The following is a 19,264-nucleotide window of genomic DNA, read 5'->3' as shown; positions in this document are numbered from 1 at the left end:
TTCGTTATTTTTTCTACAGAAATCAGGACAAATCATGTGTGCAATAAATAAATGCTCGAAGATGCAAACATTTGATCTGTATGCGGCTTTTTATTTTAATTTTATTTAGTTTAGAGATATAGATGGTCAAGCAAATCTTGTCAGTAGAAAAAGGCGCGAAATTCAAATTTTCTATGAGACGATATCCCTTCGCGCCTACATTTTTCAAATTTGCCGCCTTTTTCTACTGACAAGATCTGCTTGACCAACTATAGTTTGTATTATTATTTGTAAGCTAATTTAATGTTTTATATTTACTTAATAGTGTTGTAGTTAAATAAATATTCGACAAAAAAGTTGTAAACGTCAAGTTGACATTACGATTACGTCAGATACGTCAATTGTACGATCATTGTACGATGCGGATTGTTTATCGATTTGTTTTGGTTATTAGAAACTAACGTGAAATCACCGTGAGATTTGCGATTGCCTGATAATTATGATTCTATAACGTTATGCTATGTCAAATTAAATCATCAAGGGGGTTCACGATGGATCAAATATACGCTTTGGAGGTTACTTTAATTCAATTTGTTCAAGACTGGTAAGCCTTAGAATTTTAGTGTTTTCTTTTATGATTAGATTTATACTGTGAACAATATTTACCAATAAATTTACTGCAAAACGCATCGATTATGATCACATGTTGAAATACGTGTACGTAATCGTGTTCTAATAATATTGTGTCTTAAATGGGGTCCCTTTGTTTCCCATAAAGTTTTAAGTAATAATGTATTGTTTGTCATATTATCGTTAGTCATAAATCTGAAACCGTTAGCTTTTCAGGAATTTCGTAAGGTTATCCTATAGATAGGTTAGGTAGGTTAGGCGTGTTTTGTGGTAATCCTGAAAAGTTTAGCGTTTCTAAACCAAACAAATTATGAGATTATGACTAACGAAAATGCGGACAAACAATATATTATGACAAAAAACTTCATGGGAAACAATAGAGACCCGTCTTAAACATTAACAATTTTACATGAATATACTTACACATTTTTTAGACTTAAGTTGGGACAGAATAACATCTCAAAGTAGTTCATCCATCAAATTTTTGTATTTTTTTTTAATTAAAGGAATAATTCACACGTTTCTGGTAAGCTTCAGTAGCTTAGTTGGTTGAGAGCAATTTGACTCAGGGCTCAGAACCGGTTTTTTTTAAATCCCATAATAGCCCAATTTTTTTTTTTTTTTTTTTTTTATTATGAATGGGCTTACTCATGGCCACAGACTAGCCGAGGCGTAGACGTGGCCTACGATGGAGCGAGCTCGCCCAGAAGGTGCCTGTTCACTCTTGATTTGAAGGTTGCCGGGTTATAAGAACACGGAACAACAACACCCGTCTGAGAGGTCATCACTTAAAGTTAGAAAGGCATAGGTCCCACAGTAACCCATACAAACACTTTCTGAGCAACCGAGTAGTGAGGGCTTGGAACAAACTCCCCGAAGATGTGGTTTCAGCACAAAATGTGAACCAATTTAAAAATAAATTAGACAGACACATCAATACATCTACTTGTCAACGATAACTATTAATGATTACTGGATACAGGCAATATCAGTTGTCACAACTGCCTGCCTGCTTACACAATAATAATAATAATAATAAATATAGACGCCGGCAGGGAATTCCATTCCTTGGCAGTTCGCATAAGGAAAGTAGAAGCAAAGCGCTTCGTGCGAATTGGTGGAATATCTACCATGTAAGGATGGAAACCGGCCGTGCGTCTAAAAGTCCGATGGTAGAATGGGGACGGTGGTATAAGCTCGTGTAGCTCTTGGGCACACTCCCCGAAGTGCAGCCTGTAGAATACCGACAGGCTGGCGACTTTCCGCCGATGGGCCAAAGACTGAAGCTTAGCCGTTAGCTTCTTGTCGCCAATCATCCTCCTGGCTCTGCGCTCCACTGAGTCCAAAGCGGCGAGTTGGTATTTAGCTGAGCCATCCCACAGGTGGCTGCAATACTCCATACACGACCGGACTTGAGCTTTGTAAAGTGTTAGAAGCTGTCCAGTTGTGAAGTATCGCTTCACCTTATTTAGGACGCCCAGCTTTCTGGCCGCAGTTTGAGCTTTAGACTCAATGAAGCTGCCGAAGCTGAGGACTGAACTCAGCTCCATACCGAGGAGTTCCAGACTGTCGGCAATAGGTACAGATGCACCCCGGAAAGAAGGAGTCAGGTCGAATGGACTCCGTTTTGCGGAAAATAGACACGTCTGCGTTTTGGAGGCATTGAACGTGACCAGATTGTCATCACCCCACTGGGAAACGAGACTAAGGGTCAAGTTCATTCGCTCAACCATGGCCTCTCTCTGTGAACGTATATCCTCCCTGCTGTCCCCTGCACTAGCCAAATATCTTTCAACAACCGTACTGTCATCTGCGTAACCTACAATGCTGGGTTGCAGCATGTCGTTAATGTGGAGCAGGAAAAGGGTTGCGGAGAGAACAGACCCCTGAGGAACACCAGCGTCAATGGCCATGAGGTCCGAAGAGCAGCCATCAATAACTACTCTGATCGACCTTTCACTCAAGAAATCAGATAGCCAGCTACAAAAGTCAGCAGGGATGCCGTATGCAGGAAGCTTGCTAAGGAGACTTGCGTGCCAAACCCTGTCAAAGGCCTTCGAGATGTCCAGTGAAACAGCAAGCGCTTCACCGTTCCTCTCGATGGCCTCGCCGCAGCAGTGCGTGACATACGCTAAAAGATCCCCAGTAGACCGACCTCGGCGAAAGCCATACTGACGGTCACTGAGCAGATCATTTGCTTCGAGGTATGCCAGCAGCTTGCCGTTAAGTACCCTTTCCATGACTTTACAGAGCATGGAGGTAATGGCGATTGGTCGGTAATTGCAGGGATCAGCACGACTACCCTTCTTGGGTACTGGCTGCACGTTTGCAAGCTTCCAGGATTTCGGCACCGTTCTTGTTTGGAGAGAGAGGCGGTACAGGCGTGTCAGTATAGGAGACAACTCAGGCGCACACTGCTTTAGTACACGTGCAGGTATACCGTCTGGTCCATTGGCCTTATTCACGTCAAGATTCTGCAGAGCTCGGCGTACCTCTTTTTGATGTATAGCAATTCTCTGCATAGAGGAACTGCATTGAGGTAGCGTAGGTGGAAGTTTTGAGCCTGCATCTAGACGTGAATTGCTCGCAAACAGAGAAGCAAACAAGTTAGCTTTCTCTGTCGCGGAGTGGGCCAGTGTCCCATCAGGTTTCTGCAGAGGTGGCAATGTGGGTCGGCAGAAGTTGGATTCGACCGCTTTCGACAGGGACCAGAACCGCTTGCTACCAGGAGGGTAGGAGGCGAGTTTGGCCCCTATTCGACTGACGTGGTCGAATCGAGCCTTTTGAAGCACCCGTTTGCAGGACTTGGCAGCTGAGTTAAAGGCTTTTTTCCTCGCGCGAACCCTCTGTGCTCCAGCTTTGGTATCGCGGGCTAATACCCAAGCCTGGTATGCAGACTGCTTAAGGGCCTCGGCTCTAGCACAGTCCGAATTGTACCATGCTCGGGTCTTGTGATCGAGCGATAGGTCGGAGAACGGAATGAAATATTCCATTCCCTGCCGAATCACATCAGCAACAGCCTCAGCAGAACAAGAGGGGTCACCCGAAGAAAAACAGACCTGCTGCCAGGGGAAAGACGCAAAGAAATGCCGCATCTCATCCCAGTCCGCTGACTCGTATCGCCATACTCTCCTCGTGCCCCTAGGGCAGAGATCAGGAGGAGAGTGGATCGACACGGATTTCACTAGACAGTGATCGGACGATCCTAGCGGAGCTGAGACCGAAACCGAGTGCCTGTCTGGATCAGTTGCCAGCAGAAGGTCAAGGCAATTGGGTGTATGGTCAGTAACATCCGGTATCCGCGTCGCAACATTTACCAGCTGGGTAAGGTTTAGGGATACAGCAAATTTGCGCGCTTCCCTCCCAGCGTGGCAGGTATTCTTGAACGGGAACAGCCACTCCTCGTGGTGGGCGTTAAAGTCCCCAAGGAATACGAGTTGAGCCGCAGGGTACCGCTGTTGGGCTTTATCTGCCATCTCAGTAAGGTGGTCAAAGAGCCTAGTTGTCTCCTGGTTTCCGCTGTGCGATCGGTAGACACAGGCATACAGAGTTTTCTCTGAGCCCGAGTCAACCATAATCCACAAAATGGAAAACCCGGCAGCCTCAAAGCAACGGAGACGCTTGCAGCAAATGTCATCGCGGACGTACACACAGACCCCAGCACGTGCTCTGAACTTATGTTCCAGTGAGTAGCCTGGGTAGTTGAGGTACGACGCGTCCGCTGGGGTTTTGATTTGCGTCTCCGTCAAAAAGAATAGGTGCGGTTTTTCGGTTTCAAGATGGTGGTGGACCGGATCGATATTTGAGTGCAACCCCCTGATGTTGGTGAGGTGCACTTTCAATGGGAGGAAGTGCAGCCGGTGTTTAACCGATGGGTGAAAAAAATGCCTGTCGAGGTGTTGTGTTTACCAATTGGATCACTTGAGCTAATCCGGACAATGAGGAGCTCACTTGGAGACTGCGGGGACGCCCGAGCCCCCCTGAAATAACCCACCGGGTCCTCCCGTCCAGTCGCCATCTGGCACGGTGGAGCTATTCCAGGATTTTTCGCTAGGTGGCGGGGCAGCCTCTCGTACGTGGCTGTCGTACAATTGGGCCCCCAACTTCCTGCGGTCGGCCACCGGCAAGACCGTGCCTCGGATCCCGCTACCCTCCAGCGTGAGCCGCTCGGCCCGACGTCACTCAAGAATCCAAAAACCGGCATTATGCAACACAACTGACAGCCAATCATCCCCCAAAGGCACTGGTACTCCCGCACATAGACGAAACGCAGCAAGGCTGCTTGGCGCCTGACTCCGGCGGGAGGGTGGTAGCAAACCAGGCGGCCCCTTGCGGGACCTACCACCGCTGGTTTGGACGTAGTTTAAGGACATACCCGGGTCCAATATTTTTAATTAATTTATGCTCTTTAGGTAGGACTGAATCATGTATTTAGGTAACAATTTCGTACTATTAATTTGTCCCATTAAAAATGAAATAATAAACAAAAAAAAAAGAACGTAATAATAATGGTATTTTTTGTATGAAGAAAAAACTGGTTCTGAGCCTTGATTTGACTGGATTGATCAAAAGGATGCGAGTTTGAGTCTTGCCTAAAGCGGTGAATTTTACCATGTTTCTTTTATTTTTTAACTAGTGGTATCGCTTGCAGACATATCGCTTGAGAAAAATATTTTTTCTAAATACAAATTATTTGGGTTCAACGCGTAAGTGTAAGACTGCACTGTCCATCTGTCTGTCACCAGGGTGACAGCTAGACAGTTGAAATTTTCACAGATGATGTATTTCCATTGCCGTTACAACAACAAATACTAAAAAGTACGGAAACCCTCAGTGAGCGAGTACAACTCGCATTTGTCCGGTTTTATATTTACAGGTTCCGCGACTGGGCCGGGTACCTACAATGGGTGAATAACGTCTCGGACCCGCGCATGTTACTGGAGTTCCTGTTTCCACTCATCTCCATTGTGGACTCGGTGTTCGCTGCTCAGATGCTGCTGGTCCTCAGCTTCGGGGGCTGGTTCAACACTGTCATGAAATGGTAATTTGGTAAAGGTTCATTCCTGAATGAAAAATCTCATTCCTCTGGCCATGCCAGGCGTGGCTCACTCCGCGATTTCGTCGCTTTGCAACAGGTAGCTATAAGTACATCCGTCCCACACCAATAGGCTACATTCCTACTAGTCAAATCAGCTTTTTTTTTAGAACTGTCAAAACAATTTGCTAATATGGAATTTATTATATATGTAAACTCACCTATTTTTTATATTTCCATCCGATTTATTAAATACATATTGTATTTAAAAATATTTGCTATCTAAGTTTTTCTAATAATTATCGGGTGCTTTATTTCATGCACGGTTTGAAATAATTTATTTTAAGTACAGGAAACATCCCTATTTTGGTGGCTAGCCATAAGCCGCGCGTGGCGCTGTCGCCACCTAGCGGTCATATCTGTCCTAATCGTAACAGACGCGTTTTGCTAGAGACTGAATCTTCTGTACCTAGTACTATTATTTATTCTGTGGCCATACCTATTTGAATACAAATGAACTACGAGCGGTCGGGTTGAGCTGGAGCGAGGCCAGAGCGGTCGCTGAAGATAGGAAGGAGTGGCGCGAGCTTGTGAAGGCCCTTTGCACCTCTGGGGTGCCTTAGGACAGCAACAACCACATACCTATTTAAGCAGCTTTTTATTTTTTATTAACTGAAACAAAAAAAAACAACTCTGTTCAATTTATAAATAATTTAAATTCCATTGCAGGTAACTATTAGGGTTCCGTACCCAAAGGGTAAAACGGGACCCTATTACTAAGACTTCGCTGTCCGTCCGTCCGTCCGTCCGTCTGTCACCAGGCTGTATCTCACGAACCGTGATAGCTAGACAGTTGAAATTTTCACAGATGATGTATTTTTGTTGCCGCTATAACAACAAATACTAAAAACAGAATAAAATAAAGATTTAAATGGGGCTCCCATACAACAAACGAGATTTTTGACCAAAGTTAAGCAACGTCGGGAGGGGTCAGTACTTGGATGGGTGACCGTTTTTTTTTTGCTTTTTTTTTGTTTTTTTTTTTTTGCATTATGGTACGGAACCCTTCGTGCGCGAGTCCGACTCGCACTTGCCCGGTTTTTTTTGTATTAGGACCATGGAACAGTTGCGACGCTAAAGTATAAGCTGTCAAATATAATTCCAGGTGGTTACTAGAAGACCGTCCATACTGGTGGGTGCATGAGACCTCCTTCTACACCTCGCACCGACCGCGGATCAGACAGACGCGACAGACTTGTGAAACGGGCCCCGGGTCGCCCTCCGGACACAGCACTGCCGGCGCCGCGACGTTGGTGTTGCTACTCATGTTCACATCTCACTTCATGCGGGATCGGTGAGTTTGCATGGTTATTACTACTGCTAAGAGTGGGACAGACATATGACTCGTGCATCGCACTGTAACAGACGCGACAGACGTGTGAAACGGGCCCCGGGTCGCCCTCCGGACACAGCACTGCCGGCGCCGCGACGTTGGTGTTGCTACTCATGTTCACATCTCACTTCATGCGGGATCGGTGAGTTTGCATGGTTATTACTACTGCTAAGAGTGGGACAGACATATGACTCGTGCATCGCACTGTAACAGACGCGACAGACGTGTGAAACGGGCCCCGGGTCGCCCTCCGGACACAGCACTGCCGGCGCCGCGACGTTGGTGTTGCTACTCATGTTCACATCTCACTTCATGCGGGATCGGTGAGTTTGCATGGTTATTACCACTGCTAAGAGTGGGACAGACATATGGCACGTGCATCGCACTCTAACAGCTCTCAGACAGACGCGACAGACTTGTGAAACGGGCCCCGGGTCGCCCTCCGGACACAGCACTGCCGGCGCCGCGACGTTGGTGTTGCTACTCATGTTCACATCACACTTCATGCGGGATCGGTGAGTTTGTATGGTTATTACCACTGCTAAGAGTGGGACAGACATATGACTCGTGCATCGCACTGTAACAGACGCGACAGACGTGTGAAACGGGCCCCGGGTCGCCCTCCGGACACAGCACTGCCGGCGCCGCGACGTTGGTGTTGCTACTCATGTTCACATCTCACTTCATGCGGGATCGGTGAGTTTGCATGGTTATTACTACTGCTAAGAGTGGGACAGACATATGACTCGTGCATCGCACTGTAACAGACGCGACAGACGTGTGAAACGGGCCCCGGGTCGCCCTCCGGACACAGCACTGCCGGCGCCGCGACGTTGGTGTTGCTACTCATGTTCACATCACACTTCATGCGGGATCGGTGAGTTTGCATGGTTATTACTACTGCTAAGAGTGGGACAGACATATGTCTCGTGCATCGCACTCTAACAGCTCTCAGACAGATGCGACAGACGTGTGAAACGGGCCCCGGGTCGCCCTCCGGACACAGCACTGCCGGCGCCGCGACGTTGGTGTTGCTACTCATGTTCACATCACACTTCATGCGGGATCGGTGAGTTTGTATGGTTATTACCACTGCTAAGAGTGGGACAGACATATGACTCGTGCATCGCACTGTAACAGACGCGACAGACGTGTGAAACGGGCCCCGGGTCGCCCTCCGGACACAGCACTGCCGGCGCCGCGACGTTGGTGTTGCTACTCATGTTCACATCACACTTCATGCGGGATCGGTGAGTTTGCATGGTTATTACTACTGCTAAGAGTGGGACAGACATATGTCTCGTGCATCGCACTCTAACAGCTCTCAGACAGATGCGACAGACGTGTGAAACGGGCCCCGGGTCGCCCTCCGGACACAGCACTGCCGGCGCCGCGACGTTGGTGTTACTGCTAATGTTCACATCTCACTTCATGCGAGATCGGTGAGTTTGCATGGTTATTACTACTGCTAAGAGTGGGACAGACATATGTCTCGTGCATCGCACTCTAACAGCTCTCAGACAGATGCGACAGACGTGTGAAACGGGCCCCGGGTCGCCCTCCGGACACAGCACTGCCGGCGCCGCGACGTTGGTGTTACTGCTAATGTTCACATCTCACTTCATGCGAGATCGGTGAGTTTGCATGGTTATTACTACTGCTAAGAGTGGGACAGACATATGTCTCGTGCATCGCACTCTAACAGCTCTCAGACAGATGCGACAGACGTGTGAAACGGGCCCCGGGTCGCCCTCCGGACACAGCACTGCCGGCGCCGCGACGTTGGTGTTACTGCTAATGTTCACATCTCACTTCATGCGAGATCGGTGAGTTTGCATGGTTATTACTACTGCTAAGAGTGGGACAGACATATGTCTCGTGCATCGCACTCTAACAGCTCTCAGACAGATGCGACAGACGTGTGAAACGGGCCCCGGGTCGCCCTCCGGACACAGCACTGCCGGCGCCGCGACGTTGGTGTTACTGCTAATGTTCACATCTCACTTCATGCGAGATCGGTGAGTTTGCATGGTTATTACTACTGCTAAGAGTGGGACAGACATATGTCTCGTGCATCGCACTCTAACAGCTCTCAGACAGATGCGACAGACGTGTGAAACGGGCCCCGGGTCGCCCTCCGGACACAGCACTGCCGGCGCCGCGACGTTGGTGTTACTGCTAATGTTCACATCTCACTTCATGCGAGATCGGTGAGTTTGCATGGTTATTACTACTGCTAAGAGTGGGACAGACATATGTCTCGTGCATCGCACTCTAACAGCTCTCAGACAGATGCGACAGACGTGTGAAACGGGCCCCGGGTCTCCCTCCGGACACAGCACTGCCGGCGCCGCGACGTTGGTGTTACTGCTAATGTTCACATCTCACTTCATGCGAGATCGGTGAGTTTGTATGGTTATTACTACTGCTAAGAGTGGGACAGACATATGTCTCGTGCATCGCACTCTAACAGCTCTCAGACAGATGCGACAGACGTGTGAAACGGGCCCCGGGTCGCCCTCCGGACACAGCACTGCCGGCGCCGCGACGTTGGTGTTACTGCTAATGTTCACATCTCACTTCATGCGAGATCGGTGAGTTTGCATGGTTATTACTACTGCTAAGAGTGGGACAGACATATGTCTCGTGCATCGCACTCTAACAGCTCTCAGACAGATGCGACAGACGTGTGAAACGGGCCCCGGGTCGCCCTCCGGACACAGCACTGCCGGCGCCGCGACGTTGGTGTTGCTACTCATGTTCACATCACACTTCATGCGGGATCGGTGAGTTTGCATGGTTATTACTACTGCTAAGAGTGGGACAGACATATGGCTCGTGCATCGTGCTCTTCTCACTCCAACATCTCTCCACGTGACAGACGTGTAAAACAGGCCCGGGGTCGCCATGTGGTCATAACGCAGCCGCGCCGCGCCGCCGCAGAGCATAGGTACAGCTGTACCTATGCTTGGGCAGAGGGGAAATAGTACGAATGCCAGACGGCATTGCTCGCATTGCCCTTCCCGGTGTTGCTCGAAGATATTTATACTTACTTACTTACTGCCGTGGCGCAGCGACCCGAAGTGGATCTTGGCCTCTGACACTAAGGAACGCCATGCTTCTCTGTCTAGCGCCGTTTCTGTCCAATCGACGGCACCGAGCTCGTTCAGATCTTTCACGACCTCATCGCACCAGCGATACCTAGGACGCCCAACCGGAACGGAATTCAGAACGCTCTCCGGTGCACAGCTGCTCTTCACAAAGTGTTGGTGTCCAGGCTAATGACCAGAAAGACGAAACTCCGTATATACAAAACTATAATCAGACCGATCTTGATGTACGGATGCGAAGCCTGGACCCTAACACAAAGAGAGGAATACGCACTGCTGGTGGCTGAACGGAGGATCTATCGGAAGATACTGGGACCCACTCGCGGAGAAGATGGCTCGTGGAGGATACGCAGGAACCAGGAAATCGAAGATCTAGTGGCCGAGCCCAATATAGTAGGAGAAACGAAAGCCTCAAGACTCCGATGGCTCGGGCACGTGGTCCGTATGGGTGAAGATCGAGCGGTTTGGAGAGCGTACTCGGGCCGTCCGGATGGTCGACAAAGATATTTATAGTTTTTTTTTCTTTGACAGTAAATGCTACGTGCGCTACTGGAAGTACGTGATGTATCCACTGTGTGGCGCCGCGATGGCGTCTATCGTGCTAGCCAGGGTGTATGTTGGGGCTCATTTCCCCCACCAATGCCTGTTCGGCGCCTTGATTGGTGAGTTTAAAAACTTCCACAATAGGGTATTTTTCTTCTAGTCAATTCAGTTACTTTTTTTGAACTGTCAAAACTACTTGCTAATATGGCATTTATATGAAACATTACATCGTGACGTCACGGTCAACTCACTTACTTTTTATATTTCTATCCGATTTATTAAATAGAGCTTGTGTTTGTTTGTGCTTGTGTAAATACTTCTATCTGTGTTTTTCTAATAATTATCTGGTGCTTTATTTCATGCATGGTGTAAAATAATTTATTTTAAATACAGTATAATACCCTATTATTAATAAATTGTATGGAACTAAAGTAAAATATTTGTATATTTTACTTTAGTCCCTTTAAAGGGTAAAAACGGGACCCTATTACTATGACTCTTCTGTTCGTCTGTCTGTCTGTCACCAGCCTGTATCTCATGAACCGTGATAAAGACTTGAAATTTTGTATTTCTGTTGCCGCTATAACAACAAATACTAAAAACAGAATAAAAAAAATATTTAAGTGGGGTTCTCATACCTCCAACAAACGTGTTTTTTTTGCCATTTTTTGCGTGATAAGTCGGGAACCCTTTGTGCACGAGTCCGAATCGCGCTTGGCCAGTTTTTACACTCTAAACGGGCCCACTGATTAACAGTCCGCCGGGCGGTATCGGCCTGTCAGTTGTTCGGAACTGTCAAAATTTTGTTTTAACTGACAGGCCGATACCGACCGGCGGACTGTTAATCAGTGGGCCCCTTAACTAGGCTCCAGAATCGATAGTTAAATTACTTAGGTTATATAGAGCTCACGGTGTATATGTATTTCAAAAATGACAGGCGCCTTCTTGGCACCAGCGCTGTGCCTCTACGTGTCGGACCCGTACATCTGGCGGTACGGCCCGGAGCGGTGCGGGGTGGTGTGGCACGTGGCCGCCGCGGTTATAGCGGCCGCTATAGCAGGAGTTACATACGGCGGGCTCAAGATATGTGGGATAGATCCGCAGTGGACTGTCAAATTGGTGAGTTTCTTGTATTAGTCTGTTTGTCGGGTCATAGCGGCCGCTATAGCAGGAGTTACCTACGCCGGGCTCAAGATATGTGGAATAGATCCGCAGTGGACTGTCAAATTGGTGAGTTTCTTCTATTAGTCTGTCTGTCGGGTTAAAGCGGCTGCTATAGCAGGAGTTACCTACGCCGGGCTCAAGATATGTGGGATAGATCCGCAGTGGACTGTCAAATTGGTAAGTTTTTGACCCGTTATATGTTAGAGTGTCCATGAGATTTACTCTTCTTCATGGTACCAGTTTAATAATTCGCTTGCGGCACTCTAGTGTTGCATCGTAAGGAAACCAGACTAATCCCAATAAGGCCTAGTTTCCCCTCTGGGTTGGAAGGTCAGATGGCACTCATGGCGGTCGCTTTCGGAAAAACTAGGACCATGTCAATTCTTCGGATTAGTTGTCAAGCGGACCCCAAGGCTCCCATGAGCCGTGGCAAAATGACGGGACAACGCTAGGAAGGAGAAATGAAAATGAATGAAACACATTGAATGACCGATAAGATGTTTGTTAGGAAAGGCTATATTAATACAATTAGCTTGTTATAAAATAGATGATTTTTTCTCCGACTACAAGTCATTGGCCCAACCATAAATTAGGAAATTAAAACGCAAAATTAAAACTAACGTTATTTAATAATATGTTAAGTTAAAATTATGCTATGTAAATAAGTATAAGTTTAAATGTGTTTACAGCCTTGTATAATATCATAATGTACCTACTATGACGTGTAAATAACCATCTACCAATAAATCATTATTCATTATTCAATGATTATGAATAATATGATGCTTCGTTGTTCCAGGCTTTCCGTTGGTGTCAGGAACCTTCGGAGATCCACGTGACCACGACACCTCTGTTCTCGCTGGTACAGGGCACCGCCGCCATGTTGGGCTGGGCTCTTAGTGTCACCCCTGCAGTGGCTGAGTAAGTAACTTTATCAGAATGGCCTTCAAGAATGACCTTCAGGATCCACGTGACCACGACACCTCTGTTCTCGCTGACACAGGGTACCGCCGCCATGTTGGGCTGGGCTCTTAGTGTCACCCCTGCAGTGGCTGAGTAAGTACCTTTATCAGAATGGCCTTCAAGAATGACCTTCAGGATCCACGTGACCACGACACCTCTGTTCTCGCTGATACAGGGTACCGCCGCTATGTTGGGCTGGGCTCTTAGCGTCACCCCTGCAGTGGCCGAGTAAGTAACTTTATCAGAATGGCCTTCAAGAATGACCTTCAGGATCCACGTGACCACGACACCTCTGTTCTCGCTGATACAGGGTACCGCCGCTATGTTGGGCTGGGCTCTTAGCGTCACCCCTGCAGTGGCCGAGTAAGTAACTTTATCAGAATGGCCTTCAAGAATGACCTTCAGGATCCACGTGACCACGACACCTCTGTTCTCGCTGATACAGGGCACCGCCGCCATGTTGGGCTGGGCTCTTAGCGTCACCCCTGCAGTGGCTGAGTAAGTAACTTTAGCAGAATGGCCTTTAGGATCCACGTGACCACGACACCTTTGTTATATTTATATGGTATCATCGAGCTGATCTGATGATGATAGGAGATGGCCATGGAAACTCCTATTTTTCTCGATGTTTATTCGTTGCCTGTGGAAAGAAAAGTACAGTCGGCGATAAAAACTTCTACCAAGAATGATACTTTTTTATATCATGTCAAATATGGCCCATCTTATGCTAAGACCTAACCTTCAATTAAGTACTATAATATAATATATTATATGACTAACTTTTTTTCAGATACCGTCATTATACGCCGCACCGCTCGCTGGTTATAGCATCGTTCACAACCGCTGTCATTATGTACGGTTTCCAACAATTATCAGCACAAGTCGACAAGAACAATGTTTACAGGTAAGGCTCTAGCTTAAAAAACCGGGCAAGTGCGAGTCGAACTCGCGCACGAAGGGTTCCGTACCATAATGCAAAAAAAGGCAAAAAAAAACGGTCACCCATCCAAGTACTGACCCCGCCCGACGTTGCTTAACTTCGGTCAAAAATCACGTTTGTTGTATGGGAGCCCTACTTAAATCTTTATTTTATTCTGTTTTTAGTATTTGTTGTTATAGCGGCAACAGAAATACATCATCTGTGAAAATTTCAACTGTCTAGCTATCGCGGTTCGTGAGATACAGCCTGGTGACAAACGGACGGACGGACGGACGGACAGCGGAGTCTTAGTAATAGGGTCTCGTTTTACCCTTTGGGTACGGAACCCTAAAAATTGGCTGTTTCATACATTTTGGCTGGTCCATTTTCTATGGGAGGGTAAATTTTTTTCGCGATTTCGGGGTTGGTCCCATAGTAAAATTTGCTCAGTATAATTCCAAAACCTCCCTGGCAACGGGAATGCACTTATTATTGGCCACAGTGTATAATATAATAATTATTCAGCCTATATACGTCCCGCTGCTGGGCACAGGCCTCCTCTCATGCGCGAGAGGGCTTGGGCTATAGTCCCCACGCTAGCCCAATGCGGATTGGGGACTTCACATACGCCTTTGAATTTCTTCGCAGTTGTATACAGATTTCCTCACGATGATTTCCTTCACCGAAAAGCTAGTGGTAAATATCAAATGTTATTTCGTACATAAGTTCCGAAAAACTCATTCGTACGAGCCGGGATTTGAACCCACGACCTCCGGATGTCGGGTGTATACTATTTTTACAAGCTTTTATTTAGTTTCACCTGACCGTTGTCTGTCTGTCTGTGTGTAATCAAATCTTGCAAGTTAAATTTGATCCACTTCCCGGTTTCCGATTGAGCTGAAATTATACATGCATGTATAAATCGGATGACAATGCAATATTATGGTACCATCGAGCTGATCTGATGATGGAGACAGGAGGTGGCCATAGGAACTCTGTGATGAAACAACGCAACCTAATTGTGTTAGGCGTTTTTGGAATTGTCTCAATGAGTATTAGTTGTCTGTCGTAAGAAAAGTACAGTCAGCGATAAAAGCTTGTACCAAAAATGAAATTTTTGCCAAAAAACTTTTTTTTACAGGTTCTACACAAGTCACTTTGTACTGAACGTAGTGAAACCGGCGCTGCTGCTGCGGCTTACTCCGGCCCTCGCCATGCTGCCTTATACCAAGGAGAAAATTGATTAGACTAATCTATTGTATTAATTATTTATTGTGTTGACGCGTATAAAACTTGGGGACAAGGCTCGGAACCGGTTTTTGTTTCATACAAAAAATACCGGTATTATTACGTTATTTTTCGTTCATACAATCTAATAATATGAAGTTTGTAAGGGTTTTAGTTTGTTAAGTTTTATACATACATAATATGTAAAAAACTGAATTATTAAAATATATTCCATATGAAGTTACCATTATTAATAATATTGGGCTATTTTGGAGTAAAAAAACCGGTTACGAGTCTTACTTGGGGAAATCCGTGCAATATAGGTCATCCATAAATACAGAGTGGGCAAAAAATACGCTGACAAATATATTTCTTGTATTTTTTCTTACTTAGGCCAAGCGCGCACCACGATTTTAATTTTTACGACACGATATTAGAATCGCGCTGTAATATATCGCAGAAAATTCACTGCGCGCACTGCGATGAAAAAGTCGACGATTTGTGATCTCCTTCTATTTCCATAATGAAATGGGCAACATCTTAGCGTCTCATCTTGAGACTGCATTGGAGAAGCAGGTTCCGACATGTTGAGGCTTGGAGAGCGAAATGCCGACTGAGGTCCGGGGTGCGAATTTATTATCGCAGTGCGCGCGGGGCCATACAACTCCGTATGCTGCAATTCACTTTGCGACAATCGCGTCGCGAGCAGTCGCGGAAAAATGTGACAAATCACAATTTTAAAATCGCTGTGATTATTTTGTCGTATATGGGCGCACTGACATATAAACACATACGTTGAATTTCTGTGACAAAATTATCGCACGACTAAAAATCGTAGTGCGCGCTTGGCCTTACACGTCTTTTTTCAAAATGTCAGTGAATATTTAAATTACAATCAATTAAATGAAACGAAAACGTGTTATTTTCAAAATATACTCATTGGGCTTTGTTACACAAACGCTTGCTAAAATTATGAAAAATATGCAGAGTAAAATAGTTATTGACGATACAAGTGCGGAAAAGAGGAAATTCGAGAAAAACGAGTGGTGATAAATTAAAACACGATCGAAGGAGTGTTTTAAATCGACACGAGTTGCGAATTATATATTCACACGTGTATCGTACAACGTTTTACAGTACATATCGTCGGGTGACAAGCAAAAGTCACTAGTATCACCACAAGTTCATAGCCATAGTGAACCATATTAGTACTAAAAGAAGGTCGATTTTTTGTTCAATTTTTTTAGTAATTTGTGACTTTTGGTTGTCACTTGACGATATGGCCCTTTAAACTTTTGACATACGCAAGAAAGGTGCTATTTTACGCACTAGTGCGGGAAAATAGGACCATATGTACTGTAAAAATCTTTTTCACCACACCAGCTCGGAAAGGCTTACTATGCACTTCAAAAACTGATAGCAAAGTTGCATTTTATTCACATGTGAGGCAAAGTAAACAAATGCAAATTTTGAGTTATTTTCTTTTAAGTTTGAGTTTGCTGGATAAAATGTTGTGTTTCACTCGGGGGCAAATTTTGTTTAACCCCCGTGCTTTGAAACCCTCGCAACGCTCAAGATTCAATTTTGTAATATTTCGCTTGCTCGGGTATCATATTAGCACGAGCGGTTAAACAACAACTTTGCCCCCGAGTGAAACAAATAACTATTTCATCGTATTTTTAGGCCACGCTGTACAGGATGTAACAAAAATATTGGGGATCCGTTTAAGGGCATATTCGGTATCGTGTTCTGATAAGGAAAAAAATAGATTTTTTTTTGTTGCGAATGGGATTCAAAAGCGCACAAGATTTAATAACTTTGATCTCGTGTAGTACACAAACATTTTCACCCTAAGCAGTGAGAACATACCTAGAGGGACAGAGATAATAGAACCCAAGTATATCGAACTTGTATTAGACCCCGTATGTTGAAATGACATTTGACTATAAAGGTCACTTGAATGACATGTTGTCTCACTCAGTGAGCAAAATGCGATTTTGTTCACTGAGTGAGACAAAATGATTCAGTGAGCAAAATCGCATTATGCTCACTGTTTTTAAGAAGCAAAGTACCCTTGTTCGCGCTGCTGAGGTGAAAAAGGATTTTTTTCCACATTACTTGACCAGTGAGATCCAATACAGTGTTGTGAATATGTAATTTATTTATTTTATCCAAAGATGATGCTTTTGCACTTTTTATTACTACTTATACTTCGTTTTTTAGCATTTAGAAAAAGAGTATGCAGAATTGACGTGTCATTTTATTCAACCGCTTTAAAAAAATTGTATACATATAGTCCGAAAAAAAATTGTAGAAAATTATTGATGGCGCCATTTCCTACGTAACTGTCACATTTTTGACGAAAAATACTAGAGATGCAACGGATTGTTGTTTGGCCGGATACCGGATACCGGATGTTCGGCCTGCCCATCGGCCGAATATCCGGTATCCGGCCACCGAATATTCGGCCGGCGGAGCTATACCTACATTTCGGTTTTTCAAGTGGGCATTTTGCATGTGTGCAGGTTTTGACCTGTTTCGTAGTGAACGTTCGCGCGGACTCTTTTCTAGGTTCGAAATGAGTGCGCGTGCAAGTCAGTGGAATGTTTTAAAATAATAACGAGTAAGATTATGACCGTGACTGTTTTTTAGGGTTCCGTACCAAAAGGCTAAAACGGGACCCTATTACTAAGGCTTCGCTGTCCGTCCGTCCGTCCGTCCGTCCGTCTGTCACCAGGCTGTATCTCACGAACCGTGATAGCTAGACAGTTGAAATTTTCACAGATGATGTATTTCTGTTGCCGCTATAACAACAAATACTAAAAACAGAATAAAATAAAGATTTAATTTTTTTTTTAATTATGGTACGGAACCCTTCGTGCGCGAGTCCGACTCGCACTTGCCCGGTTTTTTAAATCCAATTTTGTTTACTCCGAAATCAAGCAATGTTACTATCCGGTATCCGGCCGGATAGTAGGTCACTATCCGGTATCCAGCCGGATATTAAAATAACGGCCGGATAGGCCGGATACCGGATAGTAACCGGGTATCCGGTGAATCTCTATAAAATACCTTGGCAACAATTTAGTATGGAATTTTTTTAGTTTCATTTTATTTAATTTTTACTATTTTATGTCTCACTATACCTATGAACCCAAACGATTGTATATTATCTTATATATGCTATATTATAATTGCTACATATGTATTTGTTGAAACTTATTTTTAAAGAGTATTTATTCAATAAAAAGACACGTCTAGATTGTTTATGTTTACTCCTTTTCTAATGCTAATAGAATGTAGGAATACGATGTAACACGAGGAAACAGAATAATTTTAACAGCGTATTCCTGATCATATTTAGAGACCAAAATGTCCTATAAACTTTTTTGAAATTCGCCTAGTTTCAGAGATAATATTAATTAAAAAAAAACAAGTTTTTATTGTTGCATAGAGTAAAAGGCCTTTTTGATGGTGATGTTGCTGCTATGGAACGTAGTCTAAATATCCTTATTGATAGATGTCAAAAAGTGACAAGTAACACTTTGCAAAAAATAGGTTTTACGAAAAAAAAATATAGTTAAATCAATTTTAAGTGACAAGTTTACCAATAATATTTATTTTTTATGTACAAATCCATTCTAAAAATTGAAAAAACAATTAAAAAAAAATTTTTTTTGGCGAAATTGACCTAAACTCATGTTACATTTTTCCTTTTTTTGACCTCAGAAATGCGTGGTTAAAATTATTCGGTTTCCTCATGTTACACCGTGTATATGTAAATGTCCTGTTTGGATACCTATAAGTATAGGTACTTATACATTGTAGGGTTCTTAACTTTAAAAAAAATGGAATAATTATTTTTATTTACCATTATACCTATCTCGTCTATATGTAAAGGTAGAATATTTATTTAACTATGCCTACGCAAACGCTGTGATATAATTATTTATTTAGCGAATTTATTTATATTTAATGCACCTTAATGAATAAAGGAACGGAAGCAATACAATCACTAGTTTTAATATAAAAAACCGGTCAACTGCGAGTTGGACTCGCGTTCCAAGGGTTCCGTACATAGGTACTCAATATTTAACAATGTATTTTTTATGTGGAACGTGATTGAAATGTTTTAAAAATCCCGTAGGGCTCGGATCAAAAATACTAAATACTAAGTAATTAAGTCCGACTCACGCTTTCTAATAGTGTTCCTGTCATCTGTCCATTTTGTTTTTCAAAATTTTAGTATTGGTAGTTTCGGAGATAAAGGGGGAGGGGGGAATGGTCGGACAGACAGACGC

At 44.6% G+C, this 19,264-nt stretch overlaps 1 protein-coding gene across 1 annotated transcript; it reads left to right on the top strand.

Annotated features, from left to right (window-relative positions):
• Positions 1 to 388: 388 nt before the first annotated feature.
• LOC134677157 (glucose-6-phosphatase 3) lies at positions 389 to 18,975 on the top strand. Its single transcript, XM_063535615.1, has 8 exons — positions 389 to 583; positions 5,486 to 5,650; positions 6,810 to 6,998; positions 10,679 to 10,809; positions 11,628 to 11,809; positions 12,654 to 12,775; positions 13,608 to 13,721; positions 14,878 to 18,975. The coding sequence occupies exons 1-8, from the start codon at positions 495 to 497 to the stop codon at positions 14,981 to 14,983; spliced, it is 1,098 nt and encodes a 365-aa protein (XP_063391685.1). The 5' UTR covers positions 389 to 494; the 3' UTR covers positions 14,984 to 18,975.
• Positions 18,976 to 19,264: the final 289 nt, after the last annotated feature.

This window comes from Cydia fagiglandana, chromosome 25, assembly GCF_963556715.1.
Source record: "Cydia fagiglandana chromosome 25, ilCydFagi1.1, whole genome shotgun sequence".
NCBI lineage: Eukaryota > Metazoa > Arthropoda > Insecta > Lepidoptera > Tortricidae > Cydia > Cydia fagiglandana.
Note: the sequence above shows the minus strand (reverse complement) of the source record. Positions and strands in the feature narration are given on the sequence as shown.